We start from the raw sequence: 24,985 nt of genomic DNA on the forward strand, positions 1-24,985 counted from the left end.
AGTTCTGAATGGGCCTATTTCAAATCATAACAGCATGGGAGCTCAGATTAATAATATATTTATTCAACTGGTGATACTGAGTGAAACCATTGCTCATATGAGTATGAAGGGTAAAATTTCATAAAATTATTTTCAGGTGCATTAGTGCATTTCTGGAAGCTGTGCATGATTTTTCTTTTGCAAGAAATCAAGGATTTCTGTTTATTGTATCAGTTACGGGTGGGCTCTTAAGTTAATTTAATTGCATTTTTATATCTTAAAACATAAGATATTTTGCTTTTAAAAGTAGTAATGTGATTGCTGGATTATTCCCAAAGGTTTTTAACTCTTAGTATATTTATCACTCTGGAGACATCATTACTCTACTAAATTTATATTATTGAGAAAAATTCTTATATTTCCTTCATTGTTAGTTACAGCAAGCTGCTGAAATTTCTCAGCTTCGGGGAGCAAGGGTAATCTCTGCTGAAGATCTTCTCTTTTTGATGCGCAAAGATAAGGTAATATAGAACAATTTCATTGTATTACAATGCCAGGCCATGTGCTTAATTGAACTTATATGTGGAAACTATATATCCTTGTTACATTGCTTTCAAACTGGAAACTATTGAAATAATGTTTTAGTCTCCATAGTTTACACAACAAATGGGTTTACTACAAGAGAATCGGTATTTATTTTTGCATGGGCAAAGGCACTTATGTAAAACTGTGCTAACATGTAATCCTCACTTGTCCTTAAATGTCTATTTAGATGTTTTCATTGCTATAAGTATTCACTAAATATTGACTCTGTGCTTTGTTGTCATAAATGAGATATAAAACTGAATAGCCTATTTATTTTTCTTCTCATTTTATAGATTAATATTATCAGGATTATAGACTTTCATAGAGTAATCTTTTAAACCTGAAATACAAAGTTTACTCTGTGACACTAGCTTATGGAAAAAAGCAAACCAATCAAGATGTATTTTCTAATAGCATAAATATATACCATTTCTATTTTTTATGAAGATCTTTCTTTCTTACTCTTTGAACTCTGGTATTAAAATATTTAAGCTGATAGTTAGTTGTGTGTCCAATTTTGTCATAATTATTTTCCATGAGTAGCTAGTTGAAAATATTCTGTAACATTTTATATGAAGAATATAAAAAGGAAGAGAAATGAAATGTCTTTACTATCAATAAGCTTATGGTCTGATTTAGGAAATCTGTATGATTTATTTGAAGAAGTGTTTTAAGACACTCAGAATTTCAGAGGTGTGTGATCAGATGGAGAAGCTGTAGAGTTTGCTCAAATGGAGGTTTCTGCCTAGGGTGAGGCACACACAATCATAATGTAGAAGGGAACAAATGCAAAGAAAATAACCAGGATTCTGGTTCAGTAATTAGGGCAAATTATGGTTAGTATGGTAGCTCTGGAAATGAATAGGATGAAAGAATTCAGAGAGATAATGAAGAGTAAGAATTTATAGAATTTGGTGACTTCAGCATGCTTGGAGGACTAAGGAGAACTAGGCATCAAGTACTATACAGCAGTGCTGCTGTGAGGAAGGAGCTTTGAAATGCTCTTGGCAGTAGTGAGGACCTTGTACAAAGATGCGTTTTGAAGCCAGCTGGGGAACTACAGGGTTAACCTTAGTACTTTACAGACTATCTTGTCAATTTCTTTTCACTGACAGAAGTAAAGAGGTTAGCACATAAAATGGCTCACACTGACACTTTTGCCTGCCCTTTGGGGAAATCAAAATTTTAAATCATATTAAAACTTCAGGAACATATACCATTTAACAGTATTCTTCTACTGTCCAGACAGACTCTTAACCAGAATCTTTTTACCAACCAAGAACATAGCTGTGATATGATAGTTTCCAATTTTCTCATCTTTCTCTTCAAAATGATAATTTCATTTATATGATGGCATGTTCCAAAAAATTTAAAGTAGCTTACATAGGTAAGTTATGAGGCAAAATGAAATTAAAGTACAGAATGAAATCAGAGCAGAGAGGAAAGGATGGTAGCAAAAAATCTATATAGAGATGTATTTTTTTCTCTTAATAATTCCAGTTTATAATCAAGCAGTTGACTGCTGATTACATTTTATGTATTGCACTAAGCTGCTCCACTCAATCTTTTTTTAATTCCACACAACAGGCAGGCAAGGTAGATATTACTTTTCTTTGCAAATGAAAAAACTGAAGTTCAAACGTTATATTCTACTTCTGGCCCTGCTAAACCTTAGTGGTAAGACTATTTTTTACCTCAGTTTCCCTACATGTAAAAAGGAGGTGATTATATTTATAGTCTCAGGGCTATTGAAAACATCAAATGATACGCATGTAAAGAGCTTTGTAAAATGCAATGCTTCAGCTATTATTAGAAATCTCTTTTTTTTTTTTTTTTTTTTTTTTTGAGACAGAGTCTCGCTTTGTTGCGCAGGCTAGAGTGAGTGCCATGGCGTCAGCCTAGCTCACAGCAACCTCAAACTCCTGGGCTCAAGCAATCCTACTGCCTCAGCCTCCTGAGTAGCTGGGACTATAGGCATGCGCCACTATGCCCGGTTAATTTTTTCTATATATATTAGTTGGCCAATTAATTTCTTTCTATTTAGTCTTGCTCTTGCTCAGGCTGGTTTCGAACTCCTGACCTTGAGCAATCCGCCCATCTCGTCCTCTGAGAGTGCCAGGATTACAGGTGTGAACCACCACGCCCGGCCCTATTATTAGAAATCTTAAACCTGGAACCAGTGATAATGCATTCTAAGTATATGCACATAACAAGCAAAAAAGTATTATCAGTCACATTTAAAGTTAAGCAGTTTTGTGGTCTAATAAATTTAAAGACCATCACTGAGACCTAACTATCATTCATCAGCTTTGAATTTCTTAAAAATATGTTTCTCAGATTATAGATGTTTTCCATAAATGTAACACATAAACCAACTCTTCTAATAAAAAGAAAAGATTGTCAGAGAATAAAAAGGATATTGCTTGGCTTTTTAAAGCAGTTGTTACAAACTCTTGGTATGGGAAGTGTGATATTTATCACAATCTCAAAAAAAAATTTTAAACTTTTTATAAGACAAAACAGCAATTACAGTTACGTACTGCATAACAACACTTAGGTCCAGATTACAACAGAGCTGAAAAATTTCCATCGCCTAGTGATGTCCTAGCCATTATAATGATGTAGTACAATCGTTACTCACATATTTGTGTTGATGCTGGTATAAACAAATACTGTGCTTCCACTCATATAAAAGTCTAATACATATAATTATGTACAGTTCATGATACTCGATAAAAATAATAAATGATTATATTACTGATGTATGTATCTGTACCATATTTTTATTGTTATTTGAGAGTGTACTCTTTCTAATTATTAACAACAACAAAAAAATAAGTTAACGGTAAAATAGCCTCAGGCAGATCCTTCAGGAGATATTCTAAAAAAGGCATTGTTATCATAGGAGGTGACACTTCCATGTATATTATTGCCCCTGAAGACCTTCCAGTGAGACAAGATATAAAAGTCAAAGGCAGAAATATTGATGGTCCTGACCCTGTGTAGGCCTAGGCTAATGTGTGTGTTTGTGTCGTAGTTTTTAACAAAAAAGTTTTAAAAACATTTAAAAATAAAAAATGTTTATAAAATAAGGAGATAAAGAAAGAAAATATTTTTGTGTAGCTGTACAAGTTGTTTGTGTTTTAAGCTAAGTATTATTGCAAAAAAGTTGAAAAGATTTTTAAAAACTTAAAAGTTTATTAAAAATTATAGTAAACTAAGGTAAATTTATTCTTAAAGAAATAGTTTTTTTATAAATTTAATGTAGCCTTAGTGTACAATGTTTATAAAGTATATAGTAGTATACAGTAATGTCCTAGGCATTCACATTCACTCACCACTCACTAACTACCCCAGAGCAACTCTGAGTCCTGCAAGTTGCATTCATGGTAAGTGCCCTAGGTATACCATTTTTTATCTTTTTATACTGCATTTTGCTGTACCTTTTCTATATTTCGATATGTTTTGATGCACAAATATTGTTGTGTTACAGTTGCCTACAGTATTCAGGTCAGTATCATGCTGTACAGGTTTATAGCCTAGGAGCAGTATGCTATACCATATAGCCTAGGCATGTGTGTAGTAGGCTGTACCTTCTAGGTTTGTGTAAGTATACTCTATGATGTTTGCACAATGACAAATTGCCTAATGATGCATTGCTCAGAATATATCCCCATCATTAAACGATGCATGACTGTATTGACTGTATTGTGATTCTGGAGCATCTGGATACTTGAAAATGAAAAAGCACTTTAAAAAATACTCGTGTTTTAGCTCTTGTATTTAATATGATGACTGCATTTTTATTTCATACTTTTATGCTAAGGATTACTACATTTTACCCAGTGATCCTGGGGTACAAGTTTATTAAAGTTAATTATCAAAGTAGTCTTTTATAAGTAAAATGAATATGTGTATATATTTTCTTATTTACTTATTTTGTATTTTTAATAGAAAAAACTTAGAAGATTGCTAAAATACATGTTTATCCGAGACTACAAATCAAAGATTGTCAAAGGCATAGATGAGGATGATCTTCTAGAAGGTAACCAAAACAAAACACTAAACTAAAAACAATAGCTTAGGATACATATGATGGGTGACACATCTATGCAGTGTCAATGTAGATATGCCCATTGGAATAGAATATATGTACTTTTGAAAAACAATATGGTTTGGAAATTATCCAAATACATATTAATATTTATTTGGTAATTTAATCTTGTGATTTTATATGTATGTAACTTGATAGGAATCTGGTATTTCAGTTCTTTATTTTAATGATGTTTATTGACTTATATCAGACTATCATGAGAGTAAGGAAATTGTTTTGATTCATAATATAATCGGTTTTAGCAAGCATAATTTTTCTGTAGTGGATTTAGGGAGCGAGAACTATTATAAGCCTTTGAAGTTGACACATGAGTTTTTGTTAACTTACAAAAGGTATCTGATATGTATATGTTTTTTATGATGTTAAGTCACCTCATTCTGGCGTTTTGTTTCTGCACTGTTTAATGAAAAGCATAACACAGAATTGAAAATTTTTCTCACCTGATCTATCAACTCAATTCTCCATTTTAGAATATTTAGAAAATATTAATATAGCAAAATCAAACAACTAAGCTAAAAATAAGTACTAAATAATACTTATTGAATCGAAATAAATATGTTGTGTTTTTAAAAATAACTCATGTTTTGTATTGATCATAGTCATTGTGTAGTGGCATCCATTGCTAATCAATACATTGATAAATTAAGAAACTAAATAAACTCTATTTGATTAAGGAAAATTCCAGAAAACTAGAATCAATAAACTTTGAAAGAGAACTAGTTAGTTTCATTTACTATTAATAAATCAAGTGAAATAATCTTGCCAAAAGAAAATGTATATTTCTGATTTAATGTATTATATAATATTACATATTTGTTATTTCTGCAGTTCTCCTAGAATTTATTTTCTGGAAAACAGTTTTTTTTGTGTTTTTTTTTTTTTTCAAAATAATTTTTTTATTTTTTGAGACACCAGTCTCAGGGCATCAACCTGGCTTATGGCAGGAATGCTCTTCTTAGCTCTTTCCCTTGTTTCCTCTGTTTAACTTCTGGCTAGCTGACCCACTGCTTTGCTTACTTCTAATAGGGAGCCTCCCCTTAATTGTTCCCCACTAGGATCTCCATTGTTATTTTATTTTACAGTGCCCTTAGGTATGAACTTCCACATGCTCTAAGTAGTCAGTCTTTTTAGGAAAGCTACAGAGCTCTCTATTCTTAAGGCCTGCCTCTCTGAGCTGAATTGTGTATTGGAGCTGGCTATTGGAGCAGCAGTCAACTTCTCCTAGAAAGACTCCCCTGGATCCAAGTGTGGGGAGCTGGGAAGGGACAGTAGTCCCTAGTCTTCTAGGTTTGTCCATTCTTGTGTGGAGCTTCCCTCCCTATGAGTGAGCTAAGGTGGTGAAAATCAGGGCCAGTATTCTCAGCCTGTCATGTCTGAGGTAGAGCTTTCACCCTGTGAGTAGAGGTAGAGAATTAATAAAAGAAGGGAGCCACAAACATCTCACCTGTGCCTGCCTAGAAAAGAGCTTCTGCAAAATGGAGCTAGAGAAGATGAGACAGACCAACTTCTTGTCCCTCTTAGGGTAAAATTGTTGCCCAGAACTGAGAGCTGGAGGAGCAGGAGCCCAGTGTTCTCAGCTAGACTCACAGAATGGAGCTTCTGTCATACTGGGCTAAGGTGGCAGAGTAGGAGGGGTGGAGAGGGATCATGGGAGCAGGTCATGGTTTGAATGCAATAGACTCACTGTTCTTAACAAAATTTAATAGATATTCTTAAATACATGTTTTTCCACTTGCTGTATGTGCTTAGGACAATTTCTAGAAACTTTAAATGATTATTTTTTTTAAAACTTTCACTAGTTCAATGTGTTTTACTGGGAAAAGAGTCTGCCATGTTCCTCATACAGTCATTCCAGAAGTACCACCTCAGGATTAGGTGTTCTTTACCTAAGTATTTTACCTTATAATTTATATCAACTTGTTTTTGAAAGTTTTAGTGTGCTTTTTATAAGACACACAGAAGTAGAACATATAAATGAAGTAAATAGGAAAAATCTGAAAAAAATGGGAGAGCATCAAACTAATATTATGGTGTTAGCACAACTGATTATTCGTCTTACCACTAACGGCTATCAATTGTTCAGTGGCAGACATGTATCAAGTTCTTTTCATATATTGTATTGAATTCTCATAAGAACTCCACATATTAAGTAGTATTTCTCTCATAAATGAGAAAACTGACTCTCAGAGTCACATAGAGAAAGCAGAGAACTGGGTTGACTGGAATCCAGGTCTATTTTGTTGTAAATCTATATTCTTTATGCTCCATAAAAAGAGACATTTAAATTAATCTGCAAAACTATTTTCCAAGGCTGGGAGCAGTAGCTCACCCCTGTAATCCTAGCACTATGGGAGGCCAAGGCAGGAGGATCGCTTGAGGTCAAAAGTTCGAGGCCAGTCTGAGCAAGAGCAAGACCCTGTCGCTACTAAAAATAGAAAAACTTAGCCAGGCCTGGTGGCACGCACCTGTACTCCCAGCTACTGGTGAGGCTGAGGCAGGAGGATTTCTTGAGGCCATGAGTTTGAGACCAGCCTGAGCTATATAGTGAGACCCTATCTCTACCAAAAAAAAAGAAAGAAAGAAAGAAAGGAAGGAAGGGAGGAAGAGAGGGAAAGAGAAAGAAAAAAAAGAAAAGAAAAGAAAAATCAGCCAGGTGTGGTGGCATGCACTTGTAGTCCCAGCTTCTTATGAAGCCAAGGTAAGAAGAGGCTAGGAGTCTGAGGTTGCAGTGAGCTATGATGACAGCACTGCACTGTAGTCAGGGCAACAGAATGAGAGCCTGTCTCAAAAAACAAAACAAAAAACAAACACCCGAAAAAACAAAACATAAAAGCAGTGAGTACAAACAGCTAGCAATTAGTGGAGGCTAGTGGCTGTTTGTGATACCAAAAGAGTCAGAGGAGCTAGAAACTTAAATGAAGAAATCTGGGAAAGTAACAAAGACAGCCTGACTAAAAACCACAGTCATCCCTGGTTAGGGAGGAAGCTGCTTGCATATATGTAAGGCTGCACACTGTAAGGGAAAAAACTTTATTGTACTAGTCCTGCCAAGTCACTAACCAAATAAGTCCCAGAAAGGAGAGGGAATTAGCTGGAGTGGCTACAATTTATTATCTAAAATATCAATTTTCAAGAACAATAACAAAATACTAGATACACCAAGTAACACGTAAGTGTGATCCATAAAAAGGAAAAAAAAAGTAGACAATAAAAACTGTCTTTAGGGGGCCCAGATGTTGGACTTAGCAGATAAAAACTTCAAAGCAGCTATTATAAATATATTCAGATAACTACAGAAAACCATGTTTAAAAATTAAAAGGAAGGTATAACAGTATCTCACAAAATAAACAATATCAATAAATAGAAAATTTATAAAAAAGAAACAAACAGAAATTATGGAATTCAAATATACAAAGACTGAAATTTAAAAATTCAGAAGGAGGAGCTCAACAGTAGTTTGAACTGGCAGAAGAAAGAATCAGTGAACTTGAAGATATCATTAAAGATTATGCAATCTAAAGAACAAAGTGAAAAATAAATGAAGAAAAATTAACATAGCTTCAGAGAAATATGGAGCACCATTGAGTGTGTCAACATACATATGAGAGGATCAAAAGAAAGAAAAAGGGAGCAGAAAAAATATTCAAAGAAATAATTACTTGAAACTTACCAAATTTGATGAAAATTATTAGTCTACATATGCCAGCATCTCAGTCAGGATCTAAATCCTCCAGTTAGGTTAAACACAAAGAAATCTACACTAAGTCACACTGTGGTAAAATTATTGAAAGACAAAGGAAAACCATGAAAGCCACGAGATTAAAACACCTCATCACATACAAGGGAGCCCCAAGAATATTAACAACTGACTTCTCATCAACAATAAAGGTCAGAAGGCAGTGGGATGACATATTCAAAGTGCTGAAAGAAAAAAAACTGTTCACCAAGAATCTTGTGTCCAGCAAAACTATCTTTAAAAATGAAGGTAAAATAAAGATATTCCCAGATAAGCAAAAATGGGGAAAATTCCTTGCTATCAGACCTATATAAGAAATAGTAGAGGAAGTTTTTCAGGCAAAAAGCAAGTTTTACTAGACAATAATTTGAATGCACACACCTATATATATAATTAGTTACATAAATATGAAAGACAGTATAAATGAATATTTCTTTGTCTTTCTTTTAACTGATTTAAAAACAACTGTATAAAACAGTACATATATATAAAAGTGTAATGTTGGGTCTGTATCATTTAGAATTGTAATGCATTTAACAGTAACAACACAAATTAGGTGAGTGGTAATAAGGCTGTATTGGAGTTACAAAGTGATACATGATGATAACTCAAATTATAGAAAGAAATGAAATTAACCAGAAATGGTAAATTATATGATTAATATAACAAACTCTATAATTACATGCTTGTTCTATTATAAAGACACAGAATACCGAAACTGAATCAAGAAGAAATAGAAAATCTGAATAAAGCAATAGCAAGTAAAAAGTTTAAATTCATAGGTTTAAGAAATTCCCACAAAGAAAAACCTAGTCACAGGTTAACTTCACTGTTGAATTCTGCCAAATTTTTAAAGAAGAAAATACCACTTCTTTTCCAACTTATTCTATAAGGACAGTATTAACCTGATAGGAAAACGAGGTAAAGATACCACTAGAAAACTACAGACTATTATCTTTTTTAATATAGATGCAATACTAGTAAAACAAATCCAGCAATATGTAAAAAGAATTATAAACTGTGACCAAATGGAATTTATCCTAGGAATGGATGGTTAGTTTAAACTTACAAAACTATTTATGTAATGCATCAAATTAACAGAATAAAGTACAAAAACTACACGATCATCTCAATAAATGTAGGAAAAAATATAAGAAATACCCCAAAGTATTTCTTGAGAGAAACATTCAGTGAACTAGGAAGAGAAGGGAAATGCCTTAAGCTGATAAAAGCCATTGCATGGAATGAATGTTTGTGTCCCCAAAAATTCATATGTTGAAGCCTAATTCCCAATGTGATGGTATTTGGAGGTGGGACTTCGGGGAGGTAATTAGGTCATAAGGGTGGAGCCCTTATGAATGGGATTAGGGCCCTTTTAAGAAGAGACACAAGAAAGCTTGCTTCCTCTATCTCTGCTCTCCATTAGTCAAGAATATACAACAAGAACATAGTTATCTGCAAACCAGGAAGCAGGCCTTCACCAGACAGTGGGTCTGCTGGCACCTTGATCTTAGACTCCCTAGCCTACAGAACTGTGAAAAATAAATGTTTGTTGTTTAAACACTCAATCTGTAGTGTGTTTATTATAACAGACTGAAGTAAGACAGATATCTGTGAAAACCTCGCAGCTAACATACCTAATGGTGAAAGATTGGTTGCTTTCCAATACCCACCCCTTCAAGATTAGGAATAAGACAAGGAATCCACTTATATAATTTATATGCAGCATTGTACTGGTGGTTTTTGCCAGGGTTCTTAGGCAGAAAAAGAAACAAAGGGCATCCAGATTAGAAAGGAGAAGTAAAATGAACTCTGCAGATAATATGATCTTGTATATAAAAAATTCTTTTTATTTTATTTTTTTTTTTTTGGAGACAGAGTCTTGCTCTGTTGCCTGAGCTAGAGTGCCATGGCATCAGCCTAGCACACAACCTCAAACTCCTGGGTTCAAGTGATCCTCCTGCCTCAACCTCTGGAGTAACTGGGATTATAGGTGGGCAGCACCACACCTGGCTAATTTTTTTTTCTTTCTTTTTTTTTTTTTTTTTAAGTAGAGACAGAGTCTCACTCTTACTCAGGGCTCAGGCTAATCTCAAACTCCTGACCTCAAGCAATCCTCCTGCCTTGGCCTCCCAGAGTGCTAGGATTACAGGCGTGAGCCACTGCTCCTGGCCAGAGCTTATATATAAAAAATTCTGAGATCTACAAAAAACTATTCAACTAATAGATGAGTTCAGCATGTTTGCAGGATGCAAGAGAGATATACAAAAATCAAATGTATTTCTATCCACTAGCAATGAACAATCCAAAAATTAAATTAAGAAAACAATTCCATTTATAATAACATCAAAAAGAATAAAACATTTTGGAATAAAATCAAACAAAGACTGCAAGACTTATACACTGAAAACTACAAAGTATTTTTGAAGGAAAGAAGTTCTAGATGGAAATGGAAAGACTTCCTGTGTTCATAGTTTGGAACAGTTAATATTTTTAAGATGATAGTATTCCCCCACTTGATCTAAAGATTCCACCTGCTTTTTTGTAGAAATGAGCAGGCTGATTTACCATTCATATGGAAATGCTAGATTCTGGCATGGAAAATTACTCATATTCTAGGTCATAAAGGATCTGGATTAGACAAAACAATTTTGACAAAGAACAAAATTGGAGGATTCATGCTTATTTATTTCAAAACTTATTATAGACTGAGCAAGACCCTGTCTGTAAAAATTAAAAAAAAAAACAAAAACAATAAACTTACTATAAGGCCACTAATTAAGACAAAGTAGTACTGGCATGATGATAGACGTATTGGTCAATGGAATAGAATGGAGTTGAGAGTTTAGAAATTAAGCCTTCATATTTAGGGTTAAATGATTTTGACAAGGGTTTCAAAACAATTCAGTAGGGACAGAATACAATTTCAACAGGTGGTGCTGGGACAATTAGATATCCACATACAAAAGAAAGAATTTTGGCCCCTTCATAACACAATACACAAAAGTTAACTCTATATGGATCATAAACCTAAATGGGAGAGCTCAAACTATAAAATTCTTAGAAAGAAATAGAGGAGCAAATGTTTATGACCTTGAGTGAGTTTAAGGTTGCCATGAGCCAGGCTGACACCACGGCACTCTAGTCTGAGCAATAGAGTAAGACCCTGTCTCAAAAAAAAAAAAAAAAAAAAAGACAGATTATAAACAACAAAAATAAAACTTAAACATATTGTAAATAATGGGATGAACAAATAAATATTAGATAAATGCATATACAAATACAAAAAAAGCAGAAGTGGCAATATTAACATCATTCAAGGTAGAATTTAATATTAAAAGCCTCAAATAGGGATGAAGAAGAGTATTATATAATTGCAGAAGGTACAGTTTGTTTTTTTTTTATCATAGTAGACCTATAAGCACTTAAACAATAAATTAGCAAAATAGCAAGATATTTAGGACTTTATTTTCCTGGAGTAGAGGTTCTAAACATTTTTTTCAATGTGTCCACAGAAGTTTTACAAAAATTAAATGTGAAGTTAGCCACAAAGTAAACCTTTATAAATTAAAATAAGGATACCTGGTAGGATCCAATTTACCAATTTTAGTTCAATAAAATTTTAAATAAATAATAAAACATTCAAATACTAACTACTTGGAAATTAAGAAATATACTTCTGAATAATACAGAAATTAAAATGAGTATGAAAAAATAGTTAAAAGCAAAATACTTTGTACAAACATGCATAAAACTCAGTAAGAGCAGTTCTGGGCATGGAAATGGGGGGAAATATATTAACTTTAGCTACTAAAACTAATAAAATCAGGAATAAATATAACAAGAAAGGAAAATCTAATTGAAGGACATTAAATATGATGTGACCAAATGGGAAGACATATCATGCCTTCAGACAAAAGGTAATATCACAAATATATCAATTTGATAAAAAATAATAAATCAATACAGCTTTAGACATAATTCTAGTAGGGTTTTTCTGGAATTTTGTAAAAATATCCTAACATTTCTTTGGAGGAATAAATGTCCACATGCAGCTAGGAAAAATATGAAATATTAATTAAAAAATAAGAATATGTTTAGCCTGTGGTGTCATAGAAGATTAGACATACAGATCAATGAAACAAACCAAAAAATCCAAGAATAGAATCTGAGATATTTGAGAATTTAAGGTATGACAAAAGTTCAGTTCAGTGGGAAAAGATTGTATTATTTAATCAGAGGTATTGTACAACTGCAAACTTTACCATATACAAAATAAATTCCAAATGGATTGAAGATGAAACAGAACAAAAAAAAAATCTGAACAAATTTGGAACATTACATTTACAATCTCTGGGAGTGGAAAGAAGTCATGTCAAACAAAACTTAGAAAAGATGAACTTATTTGGTAATGTAAAAATTTTAAATTTTCTTATGGCAAATAATGCTCTAAAATCAATACGCAAGTGAAAGCTAGGATAAACATTTTTAACTCAGGTGACAACAGGATAAAAAGAAGCCCTTTAAGTTGGCAAGAAAAAAAAAAGGACAACCCAGTTAAAGATGGGCAAAAGATACAAATAAGCAATTAATAGAAGGTATTATTCAAGTAGCTGACAAACATGAGAAAAATGTTTAAGTTCATTGGTAACTGGGGAAATTAAATATTTCAATCATAATGATAAAACTTTATATTCAACCTTTTCCCATGGAGAGAAAAGGCAATCCTCATTGCTATTGGAAATATGAAGAGTTAATGCTTTGAAAAATAATCTTTCAGCATCTATTAAAATTTAAAATGTTTGTACCTTTTAACTCAATAGTTCCATTCTTGTTAATCTATGCCATAAAATTAAAGCCACCTATATGGAATACCATATGAAGGAATGTTTATTGCAGCATTTCCCCTGGTGGCAAAAACCTGAAACAAATTGTGTTCTCATCAATAGGGGTTGAAAAACTGTGGTAAATACATAGAGTAAAATATGCTCTTCTAAAGGAATCAGGGCTATTGAGGAATTTTTAGCTCTCATAGACTAAGAAACGTGAATTACAAAGAAAAACAAGAAAGAATATCATAAGAAGAACCCTATTCTAAAAGTAAAAATGAACAAAACATCTTTATAAATGAATGTATTTATATGGATATAGAAGCATGGAGAAATATATGAATGATACATATTAGGTGGTTAATATGAGTTACACCTTGAGTTGGAGGTTGGCTGACAACATAAAAGGAAAGAAGATGGGGGACAGGCAATCAAGCAGAAATCAGTATATAGCATATCATTTTAATGCCTTTTAATTATATTTATAGATATTTATAAAAACTTTTTAAAAGAAAATTTTAAAATAAAATGACAGAAATGAAGAAAAATGATCTGTGAACCTAAGAGAGCAGTATAGATTCTTACTATGTTGGTATTAAAGTGCTCATAGATACATTTTTAAAACTCTTTTCTATAGCCGTACTTTTAAGTTGTCAAATTTTGAAATAAATACATTCAGATATCTCACAATGATTGTGCTTTTGAAGTTTTCCTTTGTGTTATTCGTTTTTTTTTTTTTATCATTGGTGCATAACAGTTTTGGGCTATTAATCTTCCTTTTATTAGATAATATTTTACCCTTACTTAGTGCTTTTGGTCTTGAACTATATTTTCTAACATTGTTACCAGTTCTGCTTTCTTTGCTTGTATTTGCCTACTCTATCCTTACTCATCGTTTTTTTTTTCTGTTGTCATTTCATTTCATAATAGAATACTATTATAAATACTATATAACAGTATTCTTTTTTCAAATATGAAAGTACACCTTTTCTTTTCTTTTCCCTCCCCTCCCCTCCCCTCCCCTCCCCTCCCCTCTCCTCTCCTCTCCTCTCCTCTCCCCTCCCCTCCCCTCCCCTCCCCTCCCCTCCCCTCTCCTTTCGTTTTTTTAGATAGGGTGTCACCTTGTTACCTGGTTGCCTGGGCTCTAGAGTATAGTGGCATCATCATAGCAATAGCTTACTGCAACCTTAAACTCCCAGGCTTAAGTGATCCTCCCTCCTCAGCCTCCCAAGTAGCTAGGACTACAGGCATGCACCACCATGCCTGGTGAATTTTTCTATTTTTTGTAAAGGGTCTTGCTATTTTGCTTAGGTTGGTCTCAGGCTCCTGGCCTCAAGTGATCCTCCCACCTCAGTGTCCTGAAGTGGTAGGAGCACAGGCATGTGCTCCTACCTGGCCCATACCTCCTTGTTATAAAAATGATTTCAATCAGCCTTTTCACACTTATTTTGGTAATTGATAATTTGCTTCTATTCTCTCAGTCTAATTTGTGATATGAATAAATGATTTAATTCTGCATGACTTAACACTTTTATTCTGGGTGCAAGAATTCTTCTAAAGATTACTTTGAGAGAATTCCAGTTCTGAATTTCATATGCAGTATTTAATATGTGTAATAATTAGAGCTGATGGAAACCTATTGACAACATTTCTTTTTTCCTTCCCTTATCTTCATGAAGACAAATTGAGTGGCAGCAGTAATTCAAACAAAAGACAAAAGTTTGCTCAGGACTTTCTTAACTCTATTGACCAGACAGGAGAACTTTTGGCAATGTTTGAAGATGACGAAATTGATGAAGTTAAACAAGAAAGAATGGAGGTATTGTACATTCTTCCACTTTTACAGAGATAGAACAACCATTGCAGTGCCTATGCTATTTGGTTTTATTTTTGTATTCTTTAAATGTTGTCCGAAATTCCTAAATCAGTGGTTTTATGTCTGACGGCAGCAATGTGCAGAGGAGTAACCCCTGGAGAGGGAGTCAACTGTCTTTAGGTTGACTTTTGGAAACGGTTTCAGTTTTCTGTTTCTCTGTTTCCTCCTTTGAAAATGGCTAAGTTTGCCTACTCTGGATAGGACATATACTGGTTTTATTTTATTCTATAAAAGCTAATTTACAATTAAATATTTACTTTTTTGTTCCAAATCATCTAGTTATCTTTGTAGACAAAGTTAATTCTTACTGCTTTTGTGTTGGTATATAGCATGAAGAGTTTTTTTTCAGGCTATAGTTGCAGGCTGTATGGTTGAACTTATAGCTAAGGTAGTATCCAGGGCAATTACACGCTTTATATCACAGTAACACAAAGTTAGTGATATGCATTTGGATTTCCTGGATATGTTTTAACAATGAATATGAAAATTATATGTCTTCTATTTACCTTAGCTATCTATACATAAAAATATTGTTTCTTTGGATACTTTAGGAAAAAATAAAAGTAATGATTTATTTCATTTGAGTGCCTCCAGGACAATATTCTTATAGTTCGTTTTACTCTTTAAATTGGGGAAGAGAGGTAATTCCAGAATTCCAAAAGATTGTACTAAGTGTCTACTCTATCATAGTCTCTATGCATGCTAAAAATATAATTATTTCATGTTAAATTTTGGAGAAAGTCCAATAGACATACATGCTTTATTAACTTTAACAACCTTCTTTAAAGATTTAGTATGCTTAGATCATGAACTGTGATCTAAATGCAATGTTCTTTTAGGTATCAATTACCTTAGAAATGTGTGGTTATCTTGGTTTGGGGGCAACTGCAAATGGTTTTAGTTCAATTTTGCTTTGGGCCAAAAACATGCCAAGTTGTCCAAAGCAGATGATAAACATATATTTCTGATGTCATTATGGCCTAAACAGGATATGATTGTTTAGTGGCATGGTTTCACTTATGTTGCATTATACAGAGAGCAAATGCTGTTTATGCTTTATTTTAAAAATATTTTTATATTATAAAAATGGGCATTAAGAAAGGTTCATTAAGGAAGGACTGTACATAAAACATTAGTACAATTGAACAAGTAACCTTTTAATTTTTATGGGAAAACTCAGCTAACCAAACCTGTTGCCTGGAAGGGCATTCCACAATCAAGGAGAAGAGAAGAAATGGAGCATTTTTAACACTAAGCTCATAATAGCAGGCTACTGCAGGCCTGGAAAAACGATGAGTCAGTAAGGTACTAAAGTCAATAAAATATCTGGAAATGCACTGTAAAAAATGCTTGTGCACTTATGCAGTCTATACCTCTTCCCTATAGTTATACATTACATAGTAGTAACCAGGATAATAAGATATTGGTAGTTGATAAAAAGTAGTTGCAATGAAAGCTTCATCTATATAATAAATCTGATATTGGAAGCTTCTTTAAATTTTATGTCATAACTAAAACTTTATCTAACCAAGATAACAAAGAATAGTTTTGATATTCTGTGTATCCAGAAAACAGAGTTTAACTGAATAAAAAATGCTGAACTTATAGACATAACTACGGACAGTAGAAAGTGGAACCGTTAAGAGAATAGGCCTTGCCTGCTTCTAATTTCACAGGTTATAGTTTCAAGAGTAAACCACAACTGGGGCATTCCATATGAAACCACTTTGGACTCACAGACTGCAATCTCTTGCTTTTAAAGTGCAGTGGAATAATCAGTCCTGGCATCATTCTGTGATTTAATTTTCCTTTAAGCATCACTTATGGTTGCAAAAACTTTGTTTACTACCTTCTCCCCTAGAATGCATGAAAATAGTATGGACCTACCAACAAAGCTTAATTTTAGTTTTCTTTCTTTCTTTATACACATAAAAATTCACTTGGGATCTTAGCTCATAACATAGAGCAAACATACAAAAAACAGACAGTAATTCCTTTTTTTAGCTGATGTATGCGTGCTTCGCTTTATGTTTCACTCATAATTTACTTCACTACTAATAAGTATTATGTAATTTTGAAATATGAAAAATGTTTGAATTTTTACATCTATTTTGTCTTGCTAATCTATCATAATGACAGTTAACTAATACCTACCCTATTTATTTTTCTCCAGCACCAGATTCTAACACGTGGGTATACCTATAGTAGAGATCCATGATCATGACCTCTCCAGATCCCTCTAAATTATCAGATAGAGATTAAATAGTGTTTAGAGTTATTTTAGTGTATTTGAGGGACTGGAAATGAGAAACAAGGAAATGATAAGAACAATAATACATAAAAATACAACTCCCCTTAAGGGACCCTTCATCCTCATTTACCTCCATCCCAAAATGAGTGTTTTAGTGTCAATGGTGTTCTTTTCATTCTAAGTTTTTAAATTCTAATTAACAAATCATGGTTTGTGTCAACCAAAGGCCAATACTTGGTCACTACAAGCTGCAAATAGCTTTGGGTTTTCTTAACAGGGAGGAATTGTGGTCATTCACCGAAGAGCTCTGCCTAAGACCACAGCTCTGCTTGCAGAGGAATCTGAGAAGCTCATGTTTATCATTAATAAAGTAAATTATTCAGTCTAATAAGCTCTAAGTTTGCAAGAGGATGTAAACAATGGATGCTTAAAAAGTTGGAGGAACTCTACCTTCAGACTAATCCTCAAATCGATAAACAAGAAACCAAGGATTCGAGCTTCCCGAAGAGAGCAGCTTTCATACAGATTGAGGTGCAGACAATCCCTAGTGACTGTTTATCTTGGGCTTTTAAGTCAAAGGCGTAATACTGGAATCTAGAGAGAAAGCAGAATGGCATACATAAAATTTAAGGCAGCTTAAAAATTTTTTTAATTAACTTTAAATTGGATAAGATCCCTGCTAGCCATCTGAATTTACTTAACTTGAACTAGCCATAGATTTTAACACACAGAGTTTCTCATAAAGGCTGAATAGTAAGAGAAATCAGGTATGGCATTCAGTTGTGCCTCAAGTGTAACGTGGTTATGATCCCTACAGGTTTTGAGTCCCAGGGATAGTTTTTGGATGTAAGTGGACTAGAAGACTCATTGAAGAAGTAGTGAGGTGGTTGGCTATACAGGTTGTCCTTCTTTTATTTTTGAATTACCTTTCTACTATCCCCGTTTCTACCCATCATGATTTTTTTTTAATTATAAAGGAAAGGAAAATAAAATGCCTATAAAACTAGGAGTTCAAAAATATCTTAAATAAGATTTAACATAAAAGAAAAAAGGCTAATTGTAGTAAGACAAACATTTATAAATACCAAAAAAGTCTAAAAGATTGAGTTAAAAACAGAAACTCAGAAAAAAGTTAAAAGTTTCAATGTATATGAGATTAAGAAATGAAGATAGAATTATATACTAGAAAGATGTATATAGTTTATACATATATAAATATGTATATGCATTTAAATTTGCATACACATCTACATATGCATAACATATGCATTTACATGTGCATTTACATACATACATACACTATGCCCATAGATACATATACTATATAGGAATAGAAATGTAATTTTACTAGATTTTTTTAAAAGCTAAAAGTAAAAACAATCAGAGGCATATGACACAAATCCAAATGCTAGTGGTTAACAATATTACTTTCAGAGGAAAGAATTTAAGGAGAAAAGCTTTAAAATAGAATAAAGGCATTAATTGTGTGACTAAAAGATACTGCCTATAATGAAGATATAGTAGATACAAAAAGTTAATCATCAAATTCCAGAGGATTGAAACATAATAACAAAAGCTTCTGGTAGTGCAGGGAGAGGTCATAGAAATGCATTTATTGTGGAGACTAGAGTATACCATTCTCAATCCTAAATAGATTGATTTAGGGGAGAAAATATTTTAATAAATATCTAAGTTTATCTACTAGATGCATATATAACATTTTATAAATGAGCAGCAGTTTTAAAATCTTATCTAGGTAACTCTAAGGATACCATGGAGCTCTTTAGGGAAGGTGGGATAGGTTTGGTGCGACTCTAGCCTCCATCCTACCTCAATACCTCTTCAACCAGCACTTATTCGATTTTATGTATTGGCTTTGCATATCATCAATGAAAATGTTTCATTATTTTTTTAAGATTTTTAAAATAATTTTCATTTCAAAATATTAGGGGAGCAAGTGTTCTTGTTACATAGATGAATTGTATAATGCTGAAGTCAGGGCTTTCAGTATACCTGTCATGAGAATAGTGTACATTGTACCCAATAGGTAAGTTTTTAATTGAAAACTATTACAGAACACCATTATTCATCTGTTCATGAGGAGTATGTCTGTCTGTCTGTTGGTCTCTCTCTGTCTCTTTCACATACACACACTCACAGTCAACAAATTCCAAAAATGCAAAAATCTGTAGGACATATTGCCTTACCAGAGTGGAAAACAAACCAACCTAGAAAGTAGTAACAGAAGATAAACAAACAAAACCCTGACTCAAAATTAAAAAGGAAAAAAAAAAAAAATCATAGATGCAACTAGTGAACCAAAAACAAATAAATTAGAAACTACTATCACAGACTATTTGGATAATAACAGGACTAAGAAGAGTTCATGTAAAATTCAACAAGTATGGACAAAGCTTTTTTTAAAAAGAGAAGCAACTTTTTAGCTTTTAAACTTTTTATTAAATTGGAAAAAATGAAAATAAACATTCAGCTAAAAATTAGAAATTTTACCATAGAAAGAGAAAACAGGAAAAATGAAAATATAAAGATAAAGACAGAAATAAGAGAAAAATAATTGAATTTGTCAACTTAAAAATTCTTTACAAAAAATAAGATCAAAATGGTAGAATGAATCTGTAACAGGTCTAAATAAGGAAAACAAAAGAAAAGATAGATATTAAAAATTAGCAGTGAGTTAAGATATAGCCATAGCCTAGAGAAATCTATTCTCTTATAATTTTGTTCTACTATATTTGTCAATCTTGATGGAATGGATGGTTTTCTAAGAAAACATAAATGATTAATTTTACTCAACAGGAAGTACTTACCTTGGATAAATCAATAACTTTGGAAGAAATGCTAGAAGTTTTAAAAGGATTATGTCCTCAAAAGTTTCTGAGTCCAAATCTGTTTATGGGAGAGCTCTTTTAAACATTCATAAAACAATTAATTATCAACTAATTGCTATCCAAACCATCTCAGAACATAGAACAAAAGGAGAACTTCTCCTTAAATTTTAAAAAGCTAGCATAACTTTAGACAGAGCTCAAAAGGAAGAAAAGTATCATAATGTCACTTATGAATATAGATGCATAAATCTTAAAATATTAGCAATTTTAATTTGGCAGTATATATAATAAAGAATGTACCACAACTGTGTAGGATTTTTTTCAGGAATTCAAATATGCTTCAGTATTAGAAAACATATTAGTGTTATATACCAAATAACTAGGTCAAAGGAATATAACCATATGATAGTTTTAATAGGTGATAAAAAGACATTTGACAAAATTCATTTCCTAGATGTTTTAGAAATTCTCAATAAACTAGAAATAGAAAAGTACTCCCACATTATGATAAAGAATATCTCACTCAAATGAACAGGCATCATTATAGTTTTAAAAATACTAAGTTCCCTTAAATTCTGTTAATAGAATGCCCTTTGTTACCACTTTTATTTGCCAGAGTTAGGGAGCACTAGCCAGTGCAATAAAAAGCATAGCTATTTGCAGGAGACAAAAATTATCATTATATACAGATAACATAATTTTTTAATTTAGGTAATCCTGGAGAATCAATTCAGAAACTATTAAAGCTAATAAAAGTCTTCATTCATTCAAGCAGATACTGATAAAAATTAGCAGCTTCCTCTATAATTTAGTAAATAGTCAATAAGTAAAATTGTGGAGAAAGATAATCTCAATCAAAATAATAAAAATTTATTTGAAGATAAACTTTGTATTAATAAGAAGTATAAGATAATAAATATGTAAATAATATTTACTAATGTACCTGAGGAGTATATAAATGAAGAAACACTATGTTCTTGGATACATAGACTGAATATGTATTGGATTAATGTAATTACAACAAACATCTCAGTAAGATTTTTTTAAAAGAAACCTTATAAAATGATATTAGATTTCACCTAAAATTATAAAAAGATTAGTATAGCCAAGAAATTTTCATTTAAGAGAGTAGAGGACAGAGTTCAATTTATATTATCACATATTATAACATTCCATGAAATTACCATAGTCAAAATAGTGTGTGTGATACTGGTGTAAAACCCAGTATACATACCAATGAAGAGGATAAATGACACAATTAAGAGTAGAGAAGAATTTAGTCACAATATTGGTATTAGAGTTCAATGGGAGAAAGATGCCAACATAGCTGGGTAACTATTTGGAAGGAAAAACATGATCATAGCTCTTAATGTTATACTTACATCAAAATATATCCCAGTGAATATTAAAGAATTGGTATAAAAAAGTTAACTGTTTAAAAATAGAAATAAACAGATTAATATTAATTTGTAGATAGGGAAGGACTTTCTAGGCTTTTGGTTTTCAAATAAGCTTTTTGAGAAATACTGCTCCTTAAGATGTTAACATGTTCTCTTTTCAAATGATTTTGTTACATATTAGGTTAAAATTTTTAAGAGGTTTCTTTGAGGACTGTACAGAGGCTTTTGTATACTATTATACATGGTGAATTTTTCAAGGGAGGAAACAGAATCTATTAAAATATTCTGAAAGTATATTCAGACAATATATTGAGAATTTAGGAATTCTCCGTAAACTAGAAATAGAAAAGTACCCCCATATTATGATAAAGAATATCTCACTCAAATAAACAGGCAACATTATAGTTTTAAAAATAGTCTAGTTTAGGGGAAAAAATTACAAGGAAAGTAACTATTATAATAAATTTGATTGTATAAAAATTGTATCTGTGTTTCAAGGAAAATAAAAATTAAGAGGCAAACACATAAAAATATTATGAAGATTACAAACTACCTATTATTTATTTACATAGATCTTGTAAAATCAATAAAAATAACATTCCAGTAGAAAATTTGGCAAAAGATATGAAAAATAAGAAGAAATAAAAATGACAAACATACAGAATATCTGCTTACTGGTAATGAAATAATGCTATTTTTGCCCATAAGATGGTCAAGAGTAGGGTGAGATTGGGCACATATTAACTGTTGGTAGAAACATAGATTAGAAGCATTAAAAACATGAATATACTTCAACCTAGTGGACTCACATTTGGTAATTTCTCTTTAAGATATAATCAGAAATTTTGATCACATGCATGTTCTTACACATAAGGCTGTTCATTGCACTGTTTTTTATAAGAGTGGAAATGGGGTGAGAAAATCCTATTTACCCAATCATAAGAGAATATATATATTCCCACGCACAAAGAAATTAAGACTAGAAGGAAATATATCAACATTGCTAATAGTGGCTGATGTGGGATTCAAGTGAATTCAATTGAATTTTATAAATTTATGCTGTTTTGATTTAACATTTATCATTTCTGTTGCATTTCTCTTAATCATTTGATTTCCTTTATTCTACGTTTTCCCTTTTCATTTTATTCTGTTTTTTTCCCATCAGAAGCATTTAGTTTATATTTGGTACTGAAGGATATGCTTTATGAGGCAAATTAAATAGGCTCTTTAGATGCTTGTAGTTAAGACTAAACAGATGAAGGAAGAATTGAAGTTGTTTAGGTGGTCTCCTCAAAGTTTCAAGCAATATACATAAATAATTCATATTTTTATTCTAATATTCATATTTTTATTCTAATACATGGCATGGAAAGTGATGCATCATTGATTATCTTCTCAGGAAGTCAAGGAAGGCCCCTGTTGTAGTGTTGAAATACTAGCAGGTAGAAACTAGTAAAACAGTCATTAAATTTTAGAAGCTATGAAGTTATATGACTGGCTAAGTAAGCAGTTGCTTCTAATGTGTGTTTCTCTTTTTAATGATCCCTTGTATCTAGATGCAAGACAGTGTAAAGAGGTAGGGAATACAGTATGCATTTAGAATAAAAAAGGATATCTGAGTTGTCATACTGAAGGTAATAACATTTCTTTTACATTTTATTTGAGACATGATTATATCAGGAAGATTCCAACTTCATGGGTATTTTTGTACAAATGCTATAGCATTTATTGGATGCTTTCAATAAATAAATAATTATCTCAAATATCAATGAAGTAGATGTTGAGTTTTAGTCCTTCAGATGTTTTCTGTAACTATAGTTCATTTGAGTTTAAATTCTCAAATATTTCAGAAAGCTGCTATTCCAACTTGGATAATATATAGGTATGATGTTATAGAAATGAAGGGTAAGAGAATATAACCCTGTACAGTGTTATATAGATTCTCTTCAGACTCTGTATAAAAGTTGAAAATAGTTAATATTTTTGCATGATGCTTTTGATTGCAGTTAACAAAAAACCAGTACATATTGAATTAAACAATCAAGGAAATATATTAGTTCAAATATCAAAGACCAGAGGTAGATTTGGCTTCAAGCAGGGCTTGATACTGAAGTTAACGTGCTTTAACGTGCTTTGGATTTTCAGCTATAATTCCCTATAATTCTCTTTCCCCTGTCCTTTTCTGTTTTTGTTGGCCAAATCTTCAGTGTGACTTCTCACACAGGAGCACAGATGGCTATAGAAGTTCCAGCTCCCAACAGAGAGAGAATGCCTTTGTCCCAAGATTTACTCTTAAAAAGGCTTTGATCACAGATCTCTCCCCAAACCCCTGCCAGCAACAATAGCTGGTAGGATGAAATGTCCTGACTGGCTTATTCTGAGTCATATGCTTCATCCCTAAAGCTGAGGATGTAGTCAGACTCCTGCAAAAGCATGGATTCCTGGAGCTTTAGGAAGGAATAGGTGCTTGAAGGACAGCCAAGGAAGGCCCTTAAGTGTAAATGACTTTAACATTATCACAGTATGGATACACAGAGTGATGTGTTATAACCTCGGCTCTATGCTCAGATCTCTAGTAGGAAGTTTTCCCTAAGAGACAGTATGGTAGAGTGAGTGCAAATCATTTTCTTTGGAGTCAGGCAAACCAACCTTCCTTCCACTCTTTCAGTTCATTTAGCATTATTGACATTCTTTTTTAAGTTAGTCACTGTGCTAGGTCTGGAGGCTATGACTATAAAAAACACTTGTATCCTCGGAATCCTGTGGTAATAACTTGCAAAGCAAAAGATAAGTATTTGAGTAAAGGGAATACATGCTCAATAAACGGTTGCCATTCTTCTTATTATTAACATATTTGGTTTTTAATTTTGAACCTTCATAGTGCACTGTTGGTTGTGTGATTGAGCCATGTATTTTCTATTTCATTTGTTATTTTTATTTGAAATTAAGTTTATTATTTCTTTAAGAGATTTCCATGACTAACCTCAGGCAGGGCCATTGAATTAGCTTCAATGTAGTTTGCAAAATAGAATAGAACTAAGGCTCATTTTAAAACATGAAACAATGTAATATGTCAGCATCAGTTTCTGGAAGAGATTCATCAGGAGAATATATTACTGTGTCTGTTTATTAAAGATAATTTTTATTCAAATAATTTAAAAATATTTTATGAAATTCTTTAGGGAATATTAGTACAAATACCTATAAGAAACCTTTAGTAAATCTAGCTACACAGACCAGAATAAATGTAATTTAGAGTATGTTTTTCTGGCCTACAAACTACACAGTGGTCCCCAATCTTTTTGGCACCAAGGACCAGTTTCATGGAAGACAATTTTTCCACAGACAGGGGGCTGGGGGATAGT

At 32.4% G+C, this 24,985-nt stretch overlaps 1 protein-coding gene across 3 annotated transcripts in view; it reads left to right on the top strand.

Moving 5' to 3' along the window:
* The window catches only part of SUPT3H (SPT3 homolog, SAGA and STAGA complex component), a 426,870-nt gene that overhangs the window by 279,072 nt on the left and 122,813 nt on the right, over positions 1-24,985 (top strand). For all 3 annotated transcript variants that reach the window (XM_012743354.2, XM_076003315.1, XM_076003316.1), the window contains 3 exons: positions 414-500; positions 4,519-4,609; positions 14,924-15,063. In XM_012743354.2, coding sequence (XP_012598808.1) covers positions 414-500; positions 4,519-4,609; positions 14,924-15,063 — 318 coding nt within the window. The remainder of the gene's footprint in view (positions 1-413; positions 501-4,518; positions 4,610-14,923; positions 15,064-24,985) is intronic.

This window comes from Microcebus murinus, chromosome 5 (genome assembly GCF_040939455.1).
Source record: "Microcebus murinus isolate Inina chromosome 5, M.murinus_Inina_mat1.0, whole genome shotgun sequence".
NCBI classification, from domain to species: domain Eukaryota; kingdom Metazoa; phylum Chordata; class Mammalia; order Primates; family Cheirogaleidae; genus Microcebus; species Microcebus murinus.